The sequence below is a fragment of the Bos mutus genome, chromosome 16, assembly GCF_027580195.1.
Source record: "Bos mutus isolate GX-2022 chromosome 16, NWIPB_WYAK_1.1, whole genome shotgun sequence".
NCBI lineage: Eukaryota > Metazoa > Chordata > Mammalia > Artiodactyla > Bovidae > Bos > Bos mutus.
The window spans coordinates 39,011,175-39,028,209 of record NC_091632.1 but is presented as its reverse complement, the minus strand read 5'-3'; the positions used below and the strand labels follow the sequence as shown (position 1 = coordinate 39,028,209).

Here is a 17,035-nt window from a genome sequence, read left to right as displayed (position 1 = left end):
AGGGACCAGGCCTGACCTTCTCCCGTTCTCCCACCCTGCCCTGCCCCGCAGTACTCCCGGCAGGAGCAGGAGGAGGAGGGCCGCAAGCGCTACGAGGCCCAGAAGCTGGAGCGCATGGAGACCAAGTGGCGCAACGGGGACATTATCCAGCCCGTCCTGAACCCAGGTAGGAGCTGGGCTGCAGTCTGGGGGCCAGGGCGGCGAGGCCTGCTCATGAGCATTGTCTTGCTGGGGCCAGTGCGTCCCCAGGTGTTGTCTTGTGGGGCACCGTCCCTTTGACCCTGCATCTTGCAAGCCCTGTCCAAGTGGCATAGCTGACCATGGGGCTAGGGGACAACCCTGAAGGCCTTGGTGTATTTGCTGCCATGGAGTGCTGACTGGGAGGCCCCCCAAGGGGAGGGGCCCCGCTGCCTGAGCAGAGGGATGCACACCTAGCCACGAAGAGTTTGTCCCTCTAGTTTACCTGGAGTGCGTTTTTGATGGGATTTCCAGCTCATAAAAAAGTCAGAACTTCCTTGGTGACACAGTGAATAGGAATCCACCTGCCAGTGCAGGGGATACAAGTTCAATTCCTGATCTGAGAAGATCCCACATACCCCGGAGCAACTAAAAGCCTGTGAGCCATAACTTGAGCCTGTGCTCTAAAGCCCAGGAGTCACAACTACTGAAACCCCCTGAGCACCCTAGAGTCTATGCACTGCAATTACTGAGCCCGTGCACCTACAGCCTGTGCTCTGCAAGAGAAGCCACTGTAATGAGAAGCGTGCACACCACAACTGGAGAAAAGCAGACACAGAAAGCAAGGAAGACCCAACACAGCCAAGGAAGAAACCACAGGATGGCAGCAGCATTTCCCACATTGTTCTTCCCGGGCCCACTGCCCAGACGTGGGTTCAGTAGACGGACTCTGAGCACCCAGACTGCTTGGGGCGCAGAGAACTCTGCCAGGCTCGGCTCCTCCCGGCTGCTTCCTCCAGTCTTCCTCTTCGTGCCTGGAGGGCTGCGGCCGTAACAAAACCTCCGTCCACAGTCCCGATAGGTAAGGGAGGCTGTCCCCCGAGTCCCTGATGGAACAGATTCAGGGCTGGGCCTCGGGGCCTTGGCCTGGTGTCGCACGTCACCCTCCTCTGCGCACACCTGACCGCATCTTCCTGCTGGAGCATGGGCTGTGTGTCCTGTCTCCGTGTTGGCCAGGCTCCCGGGGTGAGCGTCTGTGTCCCATGCTGGATCCCAGAGCAGCACCTCACGGGCCCTGCGTGCGGCTGGTGTGGCTCCTGATCTGGCCCTTGCCTGCTGTCTGAGGACCGGCCCCAGGTCACCCCTTCCTCACTCGATGCTGCTGCTCCTGAGCCCTGGGCTCTACCCCTCTCCCACTAATGAGTGCAGTGAGCTCCAGGGCCTGGGCTGGAGAGATTGAGGCTCTCGTGATGACTCCAGTGTGTCCAGGCTCTGGGCACGTGCCACAGGCGGTCAGCGACCTCAGTCCCAGGCTCTGCTTTCAGGAGGGTGGGTGAGCAGACAGGTCATGAGAGGCACAGAGGGACATGGGGGAGATGCGATGTCTAAAGAAAGACACAGACTTGGTGTTGGGGGAGTTCCTGGGAGAGAGGCTGGAGCAGGTTGAATGGCAACTCCCTCCACCCAGAATACAGATCACACCAAGTCCCTGGGCCCTGTGACTGCACCCTGATTCGCGGAGGGGGGCCTCTGCAGATGGAATCAAGTTAAGGATCTTGAGGTGCCCCAAATCCATTGACCAGTGTCCTTCTCAGAGACAGAAAGGGAGCAGCAGCGTCAGCCCGAAAGCAGCAAAGAGAGGGGCTGGGAAGAGGAGCTGGCTGGCCTCTGAGGGCTGAATCCACCCCTCCTGGGGCGATTGCTGGCCAGTGCTGGGACAGAAGTTGGGGCTGAAGGCAGTCTCGGGCTTTGAGGGCCATGGGGTTAATCCTGGCTTACTCCTTTGACTGACTGTCTGGGAAACTAAAATTACTCAGGGTTTTCAATCAGTTTAAACTCCTTCGCTCATGAGATTATTTTCTGTTTGCCATTCTCTGATTGTAAATCTGATACATAGTATTTTTTAGGATCTCATACTCTCCAGTGATATTACTGTAAGATGGCATTCTGAATCTCAAGCTTTTGTGACAGATTTTTATAAGCTCTTTAGTTTTTCCTTTTCTGGCCCTAATAAAAATGCATCTTTCTCAGCAATAGGGACTGACTTTTAACCACTTCTTAAAGAAGTCACATATCTCTGCAGGGTTTTTGAGCACTGCCGTGTGCGCTTGGCACTGGGGTCTCCTAACACTTGTGCCCCTCCCTGTGGGAGGACCCCCGCCCTGCCTTGGGGAGGCAGGCTTGACCCTGGACTTGCCACCCCACCACACGCAAGTCCCTCTGGATCTGCAGCTCTCCGTTACTTTTGCAGTCAGAATCAGATTTTATCTCTGTGGCTGTTGCCTAGCAACCCCTGCGAGGGCCAAGTTCATCTTTCAGGTGTCTTTTCAGAGAGTCTGGGAGTTTTTTAGAAGGCCAGTTTTTCTTACTGTGTTTTCTCCATCTGACAAGACAAAATACAGTTACCTTGAACTCTTCAGTTCATGACCGTTAGTTGTCCAGCCTTAACTGTGTAGGGACTGTCTAGTCCTGTAACCCACCGTCCATTCTGGGGGCTCTCGGGTTTATGACGGAATTAGCTCTGCCTCTTCCCTGGCCTTTGGGTTTGAAGCAGTATCACCTTGAAGTCTGATCCCACACTCCCCAGTGTGCCCATTGCTAGGGCAGCCAGGGTCTTTTTTTATTTGTTTGTTTTTTGGTTGTGCTGGGTCTTTGTTGCTGTGCATGGGCTTTCTCTAGCTGAGGTGAGCAGGGGCTACTCTTCCTTGTGGTGCTTGGGCTCCTCACTGCATGGCTTCTCTTGTGAAGCACGGACTCTAGGGTGCCTAGGCTCAGTAGTTGCCACGCGCAGGCTCAGTAGTTGTGGCTCTTGGGCTTAGTTGTTCCGTGGCATGTAGAATCTTCCTGGACCAGGGATCGAACCCATGTCCCCTGCATTAGCAGGTGGATTCTTATCCACCGAACCACCAGGGAAGTTCAACAGCTGGGGTCTTGATGAATCAGACCATCCCCTCATTCTTGGGCTGGGCCTGGACCCTGCCTCCCTGAGGTCAGCCAGTACCTGACCACTCCTGCTGGCCAGTCCATTCTGAGCCACCCACAAGAGGGCTTGGTGCTTGCCCACTGGGGGCTGGCCCTGGATGGGAGAGCCTTCTTCCTGGGGTCTGGCCAGGCCCTGTCACCCCACCTCCCAGCACCACTTGTCCTGGGGAGGAGGAGGGAGCAGAATAAGGAACCTCTGGGCTTGGACCCCAGCTCTGCTCTGTGGGGACTTAGCCTGTCTGTGCCTCAGGTTCCTACTGTGGGCATGAAGGAGGGGGGCGGGGGGGTCTGTGCTGATCTCTGGCTGCCCTGGGGACCTCAATCAGTTTCCAGACATCATTCTGAAATTGCAGGTTCAAAGATGAGGCGCATTAGTCAAGGCCATGGTAGCTGCTTACACTCACTAGTGTGTAATGCTAGAGGTTTATTCCCTGTAAAGTCCTAATCCGGGGAATCTCCTCCAGGAGGTGGGGACCTTGGCCTCATAGCTCCACCTCTGTGTCAGGTAGCTCCTGGCGCCTTGGGAGGGGAAGGAGCAGGGAGGCTGTCTGTCAGGGGCTCGATGGGTTGGCCCTGGGTCGGGACACTTCTGCTCACTCTCCTGTGGGGGCTGGAAAGTGTGGTCCAGGCGGGAAGCAGGCGAGGAGACAGGCCTGCCTGGTTCTCCCTCCTGGTCCCGTGTGTGCACGCCACCCTCAAGGACAGCGACCACCATTGTGTCCAGCCCCACGTCTGTTTGTTAGGGCAGCACTGGTCACAATCACAGGTGACCCCTGTATGTCTGTGCCTCGCCCTCGAGCTTTGAAGACCCATCTCAGGTTTCTCTCTGGTTCCCCTAAGAGACAGGGTGTAAAGAACAGGGGAAGGGCCACTGAGGATGACCAGGGACAGGAGGTGACTGTGGACCCCCCTGGCACAGTCCCAGCCTCCAGAGCCCCCTGAATCCCCAGAGTTACAGCTCATGGCCCAGGGAAGGAGCGCTTGAGGGTGTGTGTGCATTTTTCTTTCCCATCAGAAGTTTGGTGTTTTCACTTGTTAAAAGCACATCAATGCGGGTTCCAAGAACACTGAATTAGTAGACACGGCTTAATTGATATTTTAAACATTACTATAGAAAACTGGGGGACATCTCTTTGACTCGGTGGTTATAGTTATTTCAAATGGCTTGTCATTTGAATAAGTAGATAGTTGACATGACAAAGATTTTTGTGTGCTATTTCCATTGTTAGAAATTAAAAAAAAAATCTTTTGTCATTGTCCACCCGCAGACCTCTTAACTGGTCAGAGCAGTTCCTGAGAGCGGGCCAAATTTGAGGCTTTTCATTTCCATTCATGCTGTAAAATAGCTGCTTTGATGTTTTTTATGAGCAGGACACAAAGCGGAGAAAGCACCACAGGGTACTGCGTGGCTCTCGGTGCCTTTTTGTTCTTTGCAGAGAGAGGCCCAAGGGAGACAGTCCTTGAAGATCGGGTGTGTTGTGGGCTGCTAGTGCTGCCCTGGAGTGGTTCTCTGATGGCTGTGTTGGCAGAGGGACTTAGCTGGTATCCTCTGTGGTCCTCAGGCTGTGCCCCTCCACCCAGTCACCCCAGGCCACAGTAGGCGTGGCCATGGGTGCACCTGACCAGCAGGGGCCATGATCTCCTCCTGAGCAGAAAGAGGGTTTTGGGTGCTCTTCTCCACTTGGAATGAAGTTAGGAACGGGGCAGGGCAGCGTCTTGGGCACCTTCTCAGGGCCTCCCTTCTCATCCAGTGTAGTGTGTCCAGCGATGTTTCCTTGAGACCCAGTGTGGTTCCCCAATGATCTGGACTGTTCTGGACGAGCCCGGGCCTGGGAGGCAGCTGGGAGAGGAAGCATCTCCTCCTGGGGGTCGTCTGCGCTGACCACAGTTCCCGGGGATGCTGGGGGCCCTTGAGCACTTTCCCTGAGCCATGGAGCTACGCATGCCATCTGTTGTCTGGTTTTAGATGGCGTCCTTGTGCCCCTGCTCCTGAGGGGTCCACATCCAGGTGGGTGGGCTGGAGGGTAGAGTCCTCAGAGCTGGCCTCTCGGCAGGGCATTCCCCACCAGCTCTGACACTGCGACAGGCTGTGGCTTCAGACACGTCCCTGGTGGAGGGTCCACCCGAGGCTGGTGCCAGGACCTCCCATGGCAGCTGGCTGCTGCCTCTGCTGGTCACACAGGGAGCCCGGAGAGCAGGCCAGTCGCCAGAACCCCCAGAGACAGAAGCTGACCGCGGATAACAATGAGAGCCCCGCGCCCTCCCCACCTCCCGAGCTGGAGCCGCTTCAAGGCCTCCGCCGCAGCCGAGGGCCCTCCCAGCCAAGAGCATGTCAACATGGTCGAGTCCCTCCCGTAGGGCTCTCTTGGAGCAGATGGCACTTCACATATGAGCTCGAAACTTGAGTCTAAATCTCTCTAAGCTGGGAGGCTTGAGAACAAATAGCAAATATCTTGAGTTTGGAAGTCAGTCCTCAAAACCCCGGCTCACAGGAACGCAGATCTTCCTGTTTCAACACCCCCACAGACAACCACACCTCCTGGGATCCCACGTGGAGGAGCACCACGCAGAGTCTCAGAGGCAACTGTCGATGCTGGGTGACCCGACCTGGGTCCTGAGCACCGTTACTTCCTGCAAAGGCTTTTCTGTCTACATCCAAACATGGGAAGGACCTTTCTTCACCTGCAGGGTGTCTCAGCCATTCAGGGGCCCAGCAGGCTGGCTTCCTCGGCAGCTCCGTCTTGCTGGGGCAGGAAGGGGCCACCCTCTCTGAGCACCAGCTGTCCGGGCAGGGAAGGCGGAAGCCGTCCCGGCAGGGGGTCTTCCCGGAAGCCCCTTTGTTGAATTACTCACACCTGTCAGAAGAGTCAGTGTTTTGAGGGATGGTGTCACTTTCTGGAGATGGGGCTTTATTGCATCTTCTTTTTTTTTAAGTGCAGCCTCTTATTAGAGATTTTCAGCAGCAGCCATGGCACATGGGTGAGGGGTGATGGCTTGGTGCTCTGGGAACATGCACGGGGAATGCAGGAGGAAAAGCCAGCACCCCTTCCGGTGCTGCGTCTCTTGGGCCGGGTCGGCACCGAGGGCCAGCTGGAGTCCAGAGTGGGGTCTGGGGTCCCACACCTGCGGTGTTTCTGTCTGGTTCAGAGTCTCTACCTATTGTTGTGTTTAATGAAGTTGCAGCTTTCGAGAAGCTGTGTAATAAATGGCTAAAATGTTTACAGAATGGGGCATGAAAGTCGGATTGGTGACTGTGTCCTAACAGATGGCCACACCCATCCTGGGGGCTTATAGCCCAGAGGTGGTCAGTGGCTGCCCATGGAGCAGGGCAGGGCTTCACTGGGGACACTGGTGTCCCCAAGGAAATGACATCACGACCCACTATCCAAGAGGCTAATTAATTCTCAAGCCTTACCCCCACGGACTGGAGCGTTTTGAGACCAGTGTTCCTTAGAGAAACCCCACCCAGGGTGGTGGCAATGACCATGTGAACATCAGGACAGTGTCGCACTGCGGGCCCCTTCAGCTGTGGAAACCGATCAGTCTTGTGACCTAATCTCTCTCCTTCATGATTCCAGAGCCGAACACGGTCAGCTACAGCCAGTCCAGCTTGATCCACCTGGTGGGGCCTTCCGACTGCACCCTGCACGGCTTCGTGCACGGAGGTGAGGACAAATGACCCTCGCTGTCCCTTCCCACTCACTGGTCCCTTGTTAGTCCCCCAGGAGGCCATGCTGCCATCTGACCCAGTTTAGGCTCTTGTGTTTAATGAAGTATGAATTTCAACTTTTAAGAAGTTGCATAATAAATTACCGAAATACTGTCAACGCGTGTTTTTCACACTGGTAAATCGAAGTCAAATGGGTAACTGTCCTAACGGAGGGTCACATGCAACCCTGGGAGCTTATGGCCATGAGACGTCTAATGGCTGCCTGTGGGTCAGAGCAGGGCCTTTGGGGGAACAGTGAGGCCAGCAGAGAGAGACAGTGTGACCCACCAAGAGAGAAGGGTCTTGCCTCTGGTGTTTGCATGTGTTTCTTCCGTTAATCAAACTCCACCTCGGACAGCACAGGCCTTGGACTCCCAGCTTGGGGCCCACGGGTGGCACAAGAGAGGACTCAGTTCCAGCCCCGCTGCTCTAACGGTGTGTGACTATTTTCTCTGATATGAGGAAAATGTAAATGGTACGTCATAGTCCAGAGTCTAACGGAGATAATTCTCTCAGATGACATTAAAGTAAACTTAAAAAAAAAAAAGGTCGATGTAAAGAAAAAACGTAAGGGGAAAAGTTGGGAAGCAGAGTGGCAGTTAGCAGAAGTTGTGTGGGCGGTGGGAGTCTGGGCACTACTCCTTTTGGCATACAAGTAATCCCTCATCCCCCAGGCGTGATGGGCACTTGCACATGCTATTCATTTGCATTCTTCATTTCCAATCGCCTTGAATGCCAAGCTTTCCTTTCTTCTCTGTGAAAACTCCTATTCATCCTTCAAAACCCCATTCCAGTAGTGCCACTCCATGCAGGACTGCATTGATACTTCTACCAGGGGATGCCTCCGGAGCAGGGCTTAGTCTTAACTCTTTGTGTAGGCTCTGGGGTTTCACATAGAGTCAGAGAGATGCTTTGCAGAAGCTTGCTCTGGAAAGAAGAGACATAGGTCAGGCTCGGGTTGGAAAGCTTGGGGTGATAGGCCCTGGGCCTGTCAGAATCAGGGAAGGGGCCCTGATTTGAGATGTGTTTTTCAAGTTTGTTTCTTTTTTTTTAAACTAATCCTCTTTTTGTGTATTTCTTTTCCCAATTTCATGATAATTTTCCTCTTTGAACTAAGCGCTGGCCACAATGCCCTTAGATCTGATGAACTTGGTCCTACCTAAGGGAAGCTGTACTTCACAGCAAAGGGTACATTCTAGGCCGTGAATGTTGTGACAGTCAGGGTGTCTTTCTACTTAGAGAGCTGCCGTGGCCTCTGCAGCTTTGTTCTTCACTAGCCCCTGTATCCAACAGCCAGGCTTCTGGAACTGCTGAGAGCTGTCTCTGAGACTCGTTGTGTATAGTGTGCTCAGTCGCGTCCAGCTCTTTTGCAACCCCATGGACTGTAGCCTGCCAGGCTCCTCTGTCTATGGGATTCTCCAGGCAAGAATACTGGAGTGGGCACCCATTCTCTTCTCCTGGGGATCTTCCCAACCCAAGGATCGAACCCACATCTCTTCAATCTTCTGCACTGTAGGCAGATTCTTTACCACTGAACCATCAGGGAAGCCTTATAGAGCTCTGTTCTACCTGAAGTTTGCGAAACTCTGTGCTAGAATTTTTGCTTATTTTGTCCAGATTTTGGAAATTTACTGAATATGGTATTTCTACCATCACTGTCTCCTTGGCAGTAAGTTTATAATCTTCAGTCCGATCTTTCCTCACATGATTGAGGTATTCAGGAAATGCAGGCAGCAAGGGAATTTTTGGAATCTTCTAGAAATGTATGGCATTTTGTTCTCATTTATGGAGCCTGTGTGGCTGCATTTAAAACAGTCATTTTTTAAAATACATGTTAAAGAAGTGTTTACAATGGCTTTATAATATTTAGTGCCTATTTTAGTAGGGATTTTGTGCTCACGATTTACAAATCATGCCTCATAATTTTACCAAACCTAGTCTTCTCTTCTGATGCCTCGTAACTCACTGGGAGTGAAGGAACAAAATAAACATCATGCAGAAAACACTGAGCACAGTGATCTTACTGTCTTTTCCTATAGAGAGAATGCCGTCACCAAGGACGGCGTCTAAGTCATTTGAATGAAAGTCTTTCATAAACTATATGTAATTCGGTGGATGCCAATCACAGGAGAAAACAGTGAAGTGAGATGGCTGCTAATTTTGCTTTTTTTCAGGAATTCCATGCTGCGCATGTGTCTTAGAGAAACTCCTCTCCTGCCCTATTTTCTTTGGTTTGCACACATTGAGTAGTCTTCATCTTGAGGACTGGCTCCTACCCTGCCACTTAGAAAACACACACAGCACAGACCTGGGCAGCGCCGAGCTGGCATGAGATGTAGTGGGGAGGACTCCCATCAGCATGAGATGTAGTGGGGAGGGCTGGAGATCACCGATGGGACCCAGGACTTCCGTCGGCCCTGGCTGTAGGGACGGGGACTCTGATAACCAGTTGAGGGAATGAAAAGATGTGGGGAGTGAACTGGAGGGTGCAGAGGATACTTGTTTGCTGCGAGGGAAAGCAGCCTGACTGCTTCTCCTGGTGCTGACTTTCAGGGCCTCTGTGCAGCAGCGGCGGCCAGGCTTTGGGCTTCTGCCTTCTGAGTCCTCCCCTTGGAAGTTCTGAGATCTTGGTCCAGGAGAGGCTGTTCCCCCTCCTCCCTCCCATCCCCCATGGTTGGCTGAAAGGGGTGACCTGGCAGCTGTCCGTGGGGTGTTTAGGTTCTTGTAACACTCAAGACCTTTTATAAACTCACCCCAAACCCCCATCCTTGATAAAAACACTTGGGGTAGGAATTGATTTTACTTCCCCAACATGATAAAAGCCTTAATGGGAGATCTTATTCAGAGGGGAGCCTGGAGGATCTTCCCCTGAGGTCAGGAGTCGGTCAGGAGTCAGTCCGGTTAACATTGTTTCAGAGATTTTAGGCACCACGGTAAAACAGGAAAGAAAGCAAAGTCACAAGAACTGGCAGAAAAGTAGCAATGCTCTCTGGTTTTGCAGATGGCACAGTAACATACCTGGAGAGCCCAGGAGATTCAGTGATAAAAATAACTCAAATAATTAAAAATGCAGGAAGGTAGCAGCGTACAAAATGAATAATAATAATAATTATAGAAAAGCTTGCCTGAAATAGAAAAACTGCTTTTCCTTGTTTTGGTCTGCAGATCTGTTTGTTTTCTGCGGCGTGCTTTGTGTCGATGGATTTTTAACTCCATCACGACACATGACTTTTTCACATTTGATGAAAAGTGGGGGTGGTTTTGTGCCTTTGTCTCCTATTCATCTTAAAGGTCTCACTCCTTCTCCCGTGTTGGTTCCTGAATGTCCTTTGCCATGATTTCTCTCCTGGGGACTTGCCTTGCCTGGCCCTTTGTTGACTGTTTTCCACATGGTCTCCCAGCCCAAGAGGAGCGTTGCCACCACAACTGGCCTGACGTGAAAGGAAGCCAAGACCGCTGGGCTTTTCTAAGGCCTGTCTGGCCGTGGGGGCAGATCAGAGAGGGAAGACCCCGGAGGGGGGGCCCTCAGCCTGGGCCCTCCCGCCCTGTGGTTCTCGGCTCCATGCGCTCACCTCTGACTCCCTTCTCCTTGACATGCCTATTGTTCTCCTACCTTGATGTCCAGCCTGCCTTCCCACCTGGCCCCATTCACCTGCCCAGGGCCACACCCATGTCTTCCTGGAGCGTCCTGAGCTCCTCCCCAGCAGGCGGACACACCCTTGCCGCTTCACCCACCACGACCTCCATGCCTCCTCTCTTTTTAATGCAGTTTATATTGGATATAGCCAATTAACAATGCTGTGACAGTCTCAGGTGAACAGCAGAGCAGCCCAGCCATACACATACCTGTGTCCGTCCTCCCCCAAACCTTCTCGTCCTGGCGGGACAGCTCCCTGCTTCCTGCCTCCCATGCTGACTGTGGTTTTCTCAGGCACTCGCCTCCTGGCACCCCGTCTTCCTACCCTGCCTGGCCTCTCTCCCACAGTGCTTTTGGAGAAGGAACTGAGTGAACATCCTGAGTGAATGGAAGACATCTTTTGGAAAGACGATTTGAGTTGACAGTGCCAGGTGGCTGTGTCCTAAGCGATCAGCAGCTTTTCTCTGTTAGAATCATGGACGGTAACTCCAGCATGTGGCTCCCACATCCTCAGAACTGCTGGGTTGGGCCCACTCGGAGGACAGGCTCCGCCCTGTGCTTCATTGCCCCTGTTGTGGCCGGCTCCTGCAGGGAACCTGCCCCCATCTGCCTGACTCAGCAGGTGCTGGCACTTCCTGCTCTGCGCCTTGGACCGTCTGCTCTCCATCCCTCTGGCCCAGTCCCTCTCTTGTCCTCCCTGGAGCCTCCTGCCAAAGCTGGTGGGCTGGTCTGGCCCTCACGGTTCATCTGGCTTCCCCTGCCCAAGGCCCAGGGTCGCCCTCCCCTGCTTCCTCCGCCACCGCCATGCTTGCAGTCCCTGTGCTGTCCCGCCTTCCTGCCTGTCTTCCTTTCCTGCTGGCTTCGGGGACCCAGGCCCCATCCCAGCCTAGGCCGGTGGCTCCAGCTGTACAGCCCCTAGCCCACCCCTGACTCCAGCTGCCACTTGAAGCCTGGGACGGTTGGCACAGAGTGTCAGACACGAGTCCTGGGTTCCTCCCGGCCTTACCCCTGTGGTGGCGGCCAGACCGTCCTTCTGGTTGTGAAGCCAGGATTCCTATGGCCTCTGTGACTCAGCTTGTCTCAAAAGCTCTCTGTCTCACCTGTCAGCCAGTCCTTTGGGCTCCAGCTTCAAACATCAGAGTCTGAGTTCTTGCTGCTTCCACTGTCACCTCCAGGTCTGCATGTTCCCTTGGAAATGGCCTCATAGCTGGTTCGAGTTCCCTGACCGGTCTACTCAGAGCCGAAGGCAGATTGAGCTGGGCCTGCTCAGGCCCCATTGACAGCTGTCTGGAGGCCTGTCTTTGTGTTCAGGTCTCTGGAATAAGAGAATAGGCCTTTCCTGTCCACCCTGTGTAAGAGCCCATACTGCAACCTGCCTGCTTGCCAAGCTCACTTTCCTGCCATGTAGACCCGCCACGCCAGCCCTAGGGAGGTGGGGTGCACAGCAGAGGGGGGCCCAGGTGAAGGAAGCCTGGGAGACGAGGCGTGGGGTCCGTGGGGGAGGCACCTGCACAAACAGCATCTACTGAGTGTTTCTGGGTGGTTGTGAAAAGGCGTCCTGTGCGCCGGGGGGAGGACTGGGTTTCACTGAAGAGTACAGGACGCTCCTCTCAGTTCCGTGACCTCATTTCATTGGAGCTCCTCCCTCGTGGTGGACAGGGCATCAGATCCATGGCCGGGGAGGAAGCAAGGAGGCGAGAAGGCATGTTTTCTCTTTTTGAGGAACTTCTGGTCTCCTAGGGTCAAGAGATAAGGGGGCAAAGGCCGCTTTGGGCCCCTGATACTCCATCATACGGCTGACAATTGCCTTGGTGACAGCCTCCTGCCTTCCAGTTCTCACTTTCTAAGAATCTCTGTTTCTGAAAACACCATCCTCTGCTGCTAAGGCTCCCAGTTCATCGGATGACAGGGTGGGAGCTGGGGTCTGGTCACAACCCTGACACTCCAGCTGCTGTGAACCAGCTTCTCCTGGGCTGGCTAGGAGGCTCCTGCTCGCTGGTCAGAGGATGCAGCGATGCCCACCCATGACAGCTTTCCTCCTGCCCACACCTGCCTGCAGGTTGCTCCCACACCTTGGACACAGGATGGCTCCAGTCCCCCCTCTTACCAAGATGCAGAGCATCTAGCTTGAGAAACCTGGTCAGCTGTATGGCCTGAGCATGTCCTCCTTTGCAAATGGACTTTTGGTTTTGGTCACCTGTTACCAGCTTTTGCTTTCTCTTTGGCCATGACCGTTGGGGGCATACCCCTGTCAACGTCCTTCCTGTTCCACATCAGGAATGTGAATTCTCCACTGTTGGTCCTCATCCTGAGAGCACAGCCCAGATACCCGAGAGGAAACTGACACCCATGGGAATGATTCTGGGTCTTGTGTGAACTTCAGCGAGGTGGCCACGTCCCTCCGGGAGGGGTCAGCGGAGAGGGGGGCTTGTGTATAACCGCTGCCCCCGTTCCCTGCTCTCCGTGGCATTTGGAACAGGAATCTGCCTGCCCTGCTTCTCCTGTTGATTAGAACAGGGAAGGCATTGATTCTCAAGTAGCAGTGAGCGCTTGACTGACCTTCTCCAGCTCCCTGATATAGAATGTGAGCAGTGAGACCTGGCCTCGTGGCCAGGCAGCCCTTCTCCCTGGCCCCAGGTCTGCAATGCTCAGGGTAAGTGGGAGCCAGATGCCCCCTTTGACATTTTGTCCTTAGAAACGAGTCATCTTCACTACACTGTGCATTAACCCCCCAGTACAATCTTTATTAGCTACCTTCGTTAATACTCCTTTGTCCTTGGTGTCAGAGACCTGCAGGTACATTTGAAATTGGGAGTGGGGAGGGTGGGGCGGGAGTGTGGGGAGGACTTCCCTGGTTGTCCAGTGGTTAGCACTCTGTGTTTCCACTGTCGGGGGTACCGCTTCAATCCCTGGTCGAGGAACTAAGATCCCGCAAACATTGCAGTGTGGCCGAAAAAATAAATTGATTAATTTAAAAAATAAATAAAAAATAAAGAAACCTGGCAGGGAGAAGCCAGACAGTCTCAGGAGGCTGTCGCTCAGCTGGCTCTTAAAATAACTCCCCTTATAATTTCCAAAGGGTGGGCTAGTTAAAATAAGATGAACTTACTATCGTTTTCTTAATATAGGAGGCCGGCACCCACACTCTGTCAGCCAGGATTAAATATAGAAATGGGGGCATTGCAAATCGCCACCCACAGTGCAAGCAGAGGCAGTGGCACCAAGCTGAGAGCTGCTAATGGCTGCTTTGGGTTTGCAGCAGGCGCGACCCAGTCAGCCCGGCGGGTCCAGGAAAAGAAAATTAAGCCTCTATTTTTAAGCTAGCCAACGTGTTGTCAATACTTTTTTTAAAAAAAGAAAAAGGAAAAGGAAAAAACAACCTGTAAGCAGTTAAATGTTAGATTCAGAAATATCTGTGGTACCTGATGTTTATCTGTATGTTAGTGGCCAAGCAGGTCTTCTTTTTTTCCCCTCCCATAATTCCCGAAATGAATGCAGAACTGAAGGCCAGCCGCTCCTACGGTTTTGTTGTCATCTTTTAAGTGACGCATCTCTGGCAATTAGGACAACTCACAACAGGCTGTAACTTGCCAAGTCCTCCTCCCATCGTCAGCGGCACCTGTTGTACCTAACTGGGAAGCGGTTGGTGAAGTTTTTCAGTAGGAACTTAGAAAGAGGCAGTTTTGAGAAAACTCAGATGCTTGATATTTTTAATTGAAGTATTAAAAAAAGTAGAGGGGCGATGGTGGCTTCCCCTGACAGGACAGCGGTGGGAGGAAGGACAGCTACAAACCAGGTGACTGGGTTTCTGATTAATTAATTTGGCTGTGCTGCATCTTAGCTGCAAGATGTGCTTCCCTGCCCAGGGATCAAACCCGGGTCCCCTGCCTTGGGAGCTTGGAGTCTTATCCCTGGACCACCAGGGAAGTCCCTGTTTTTGTTTTTAAACAAAATTTACTTTTCTCAGTGGACGCATTGATTGTAATATATCTTGTCTGCAGTCATCAATAAGGGCGTTTTGTGGTGACAGTCCTTCTTTGCAAACGTCATAAAGGAGTGAAATTATGTGGGTTTTCTTGTCCTTTTCTGCAAGGACTGTTTTCTCTTAGCAGGGAGAACAAGAATATCTTAGACCAGACCCACGCAGCGACTCAGGGCTTACCCAGAAGAGGGAAGACGGCTCGTACTCAGTGTTTATTATTATACAGGCAGACCTCCTTTTACTGAGTTTCACTTGATTGCACTTCAAAGTTTTTTTAAACAAACTGAAGGCTCGTGGCAACTCTGCGTGGAGCAAGCCTATTGGTGCTGTTTTTGCAGCAGCATCTGCTCCCTTCACGTCTCTGTGTCGCATTTTGGTAATTCTCCCGGTATTGCAGACTCGGTCATTATCATGTTTGTAACGGGGATCCATGATCGGTGATCTCCGACATTGCTGTCACAAAGAGATGATGACTCGTTGAAGGCCCTGACTGATCTTTTAGCAGTAGATTCTTCTCAGTTAACATGTGTACGTTGCTTTTTTAGACATAATACTATTGCTCACTCAATATTGACTGCAGTGCAGTAGAAACATAGCTTTTATATGCACTGGGGAACCAAAACATTTGTTTGACCCAGCTGTTTCTAAATTCCCTGTATTGCAGGGGTCTGGAACCGAGCTCGCAGAATCCCCGAGGTACCTGTAATCTCAGTTTTATGAGATCAGTCCCTTTCTCTCTGAGTAGCCCCCAGAGTCCGCTTTGCACACAGGACCCCAGAGGGCCCAGTTATGCTTCACGCTTCTCCATCGCATTTATGAGAACAGACTCGGGGCTGTGGGAGCCATGGGCACAGGTTTCTGCTTCCAGCTCTGACCTTGCACTTCCCACACACACACTGCGGGGGCTGGGAGTCCTGCCTGTGTAAGGCCAAACACTGAGCTCTGCGCACATCTGAGGTCTTCCCCAAAAGTTTTTCTGTGTCCTGAATGCTAAAATCTACCTGCTGTCACTTCTCAATGACCCCACCATGGTTCCGGGAGGCAGAGGTAACGGAGGTGGATGGGGATGGTCCAGGTGGGGGCCGTGTGGAGCAGACCTCCCGTCCCTCGGGGCTGGGGTTCCTCCTCTTCCTGGTTACCAGCTGCCTGTGTATCACTGTCCCAGAACCCGGGATAAACCCCAAATTGGGGCATCATCTGACAATGGACGTGCATGGTGAGGTCATGCCTGCTCCTGATGTGGGCACCAGGAGGCCGTGGGCTCAGTCCAGGGTTGGTGCTATAAACACCATTGTTTCTTATCAGGGCTGTGGGCAGTCCCAGTTCTCTCCCAGGTCTCCTAGCTCAGGTTTGTGTGCCAGCTGCTGGGGTGGGCAGGGGGCTTGTGAGACAGTACGCTAGTTTTGAGTGTGGAGTTTATTATCAGACACGCCCCTGAGCAGCTCGCCTGCCTCTGTGGATAAGATGCATACACTCTCCCCAGCCTCACCTGGGCTGACTATGGTTGTTACACAGGTATGGGCCCGAGGACTCGCTGTCAGAGCTGGCTCCGTGGGTCAATCAGAGTTCCTTTGGTCCTTGATCACTCAGTTGGCAGTCCTTTCTGAGTGCTGCGTGCCAGGTTCGGAATTGGTCAGGACATGGGGACCACAAGGCGTGTCCCCACCCTGTGCAGCTTCCAGGTCACGTGATGCCGTGGTCTGGGCTGGTGGGGGTTCTGGCATCAGGAGCTCAGCCAGCTGCTCCTGTTCCCCCTCTCCCACTCAGCTCGTGTGCCCTGGGCTTGGGGCCCGTCCTGGCCACACACACTAGGTCCTGTAGTATTTTTAGTAACAGTGAAATCTCTTGTGGAACCTCTACCCACATTTTGGATAAATGGGGTCAAACGCTGGTTGAAGGAGCTGATTGTTACTTGTGCCATATAGCCTGCTCTTAACAGCTTCTGCTTTTTAGTATGAACAAGTAAGGGATTAATTTTAGGTACTTTGTATGTTCTAAGCATTAATTCCAACATAAATTCTTTTTGTCCAACCTCCAAGTCTCCCCTCCCTTGGTGATACCACCAGGTAACCTGGGAACTCTGGGTGCAGGACCCCCTACCTTGCACACACTAATGTCACCCCCACCTCTCATCATGACCTTGAACTCTCTTTTCCGCAGTCTTGTCTTAGTCACAGGGAAAAAGCATATTGTTGTTGTTCATTCTCTAAGTCGTGTCTGACTCTGCGACCCCATGGACTGCAGCACTTCAGGCTTCCCTGTTCTTCACCGTCTCCCGGAGCCTGCTCAAACTCATGTCCATTGAGTCGGTGATGCCATCCAACCATCTCATTCTCTGTCGCCCCCTTCTCCTCCTGCCTTCAATCTTTCCCGGCATCAGGGTCTTTTCCAATAAGTCAGCTCTTCACATCAGGTGGACAAAGTATTGGAGCTTCAGCTTCAGCATCAGCCCTTCCAATGAATATTCAGGGTTGATCTCCTTTAGGATTGCCTGGTGTGATCTCCCTTGTTTTCTTACATAACAGCTTTATTGAGATGTAATTCATGT

At 52.7% G+C, this 17,035-nt stretch overlaps 1 protein-coding gene across 4 annotated transcripts in view; it reads left to right on the top strand.

Annotated features, from left to right (window-relative positions):
• ACOT7 (acyl-CoA thioesterase 7) overlaps positions 1–17,035 on the top strand; it is a 108,131-nt gene that overhangs the window by 67,671 nt on the left and 23,425 nt on the right. For all 4 annotated transcript variants that reach the window (XM_070385125.1, XM_070385126.1, XM_070385127.1 and 1 more), the window contains exons 5-6: positions 52–166; positions 6,738–6,824. In XM_070385125.1, coding sequence (XP_070241226.1) covers positions 52–166; positions 6,738–6,824 — 202 coding nt within the window. The remainder of the gene's footprint in view (positions 1–51; positions 167–6,737; positions 6,825–17,035) is intronic.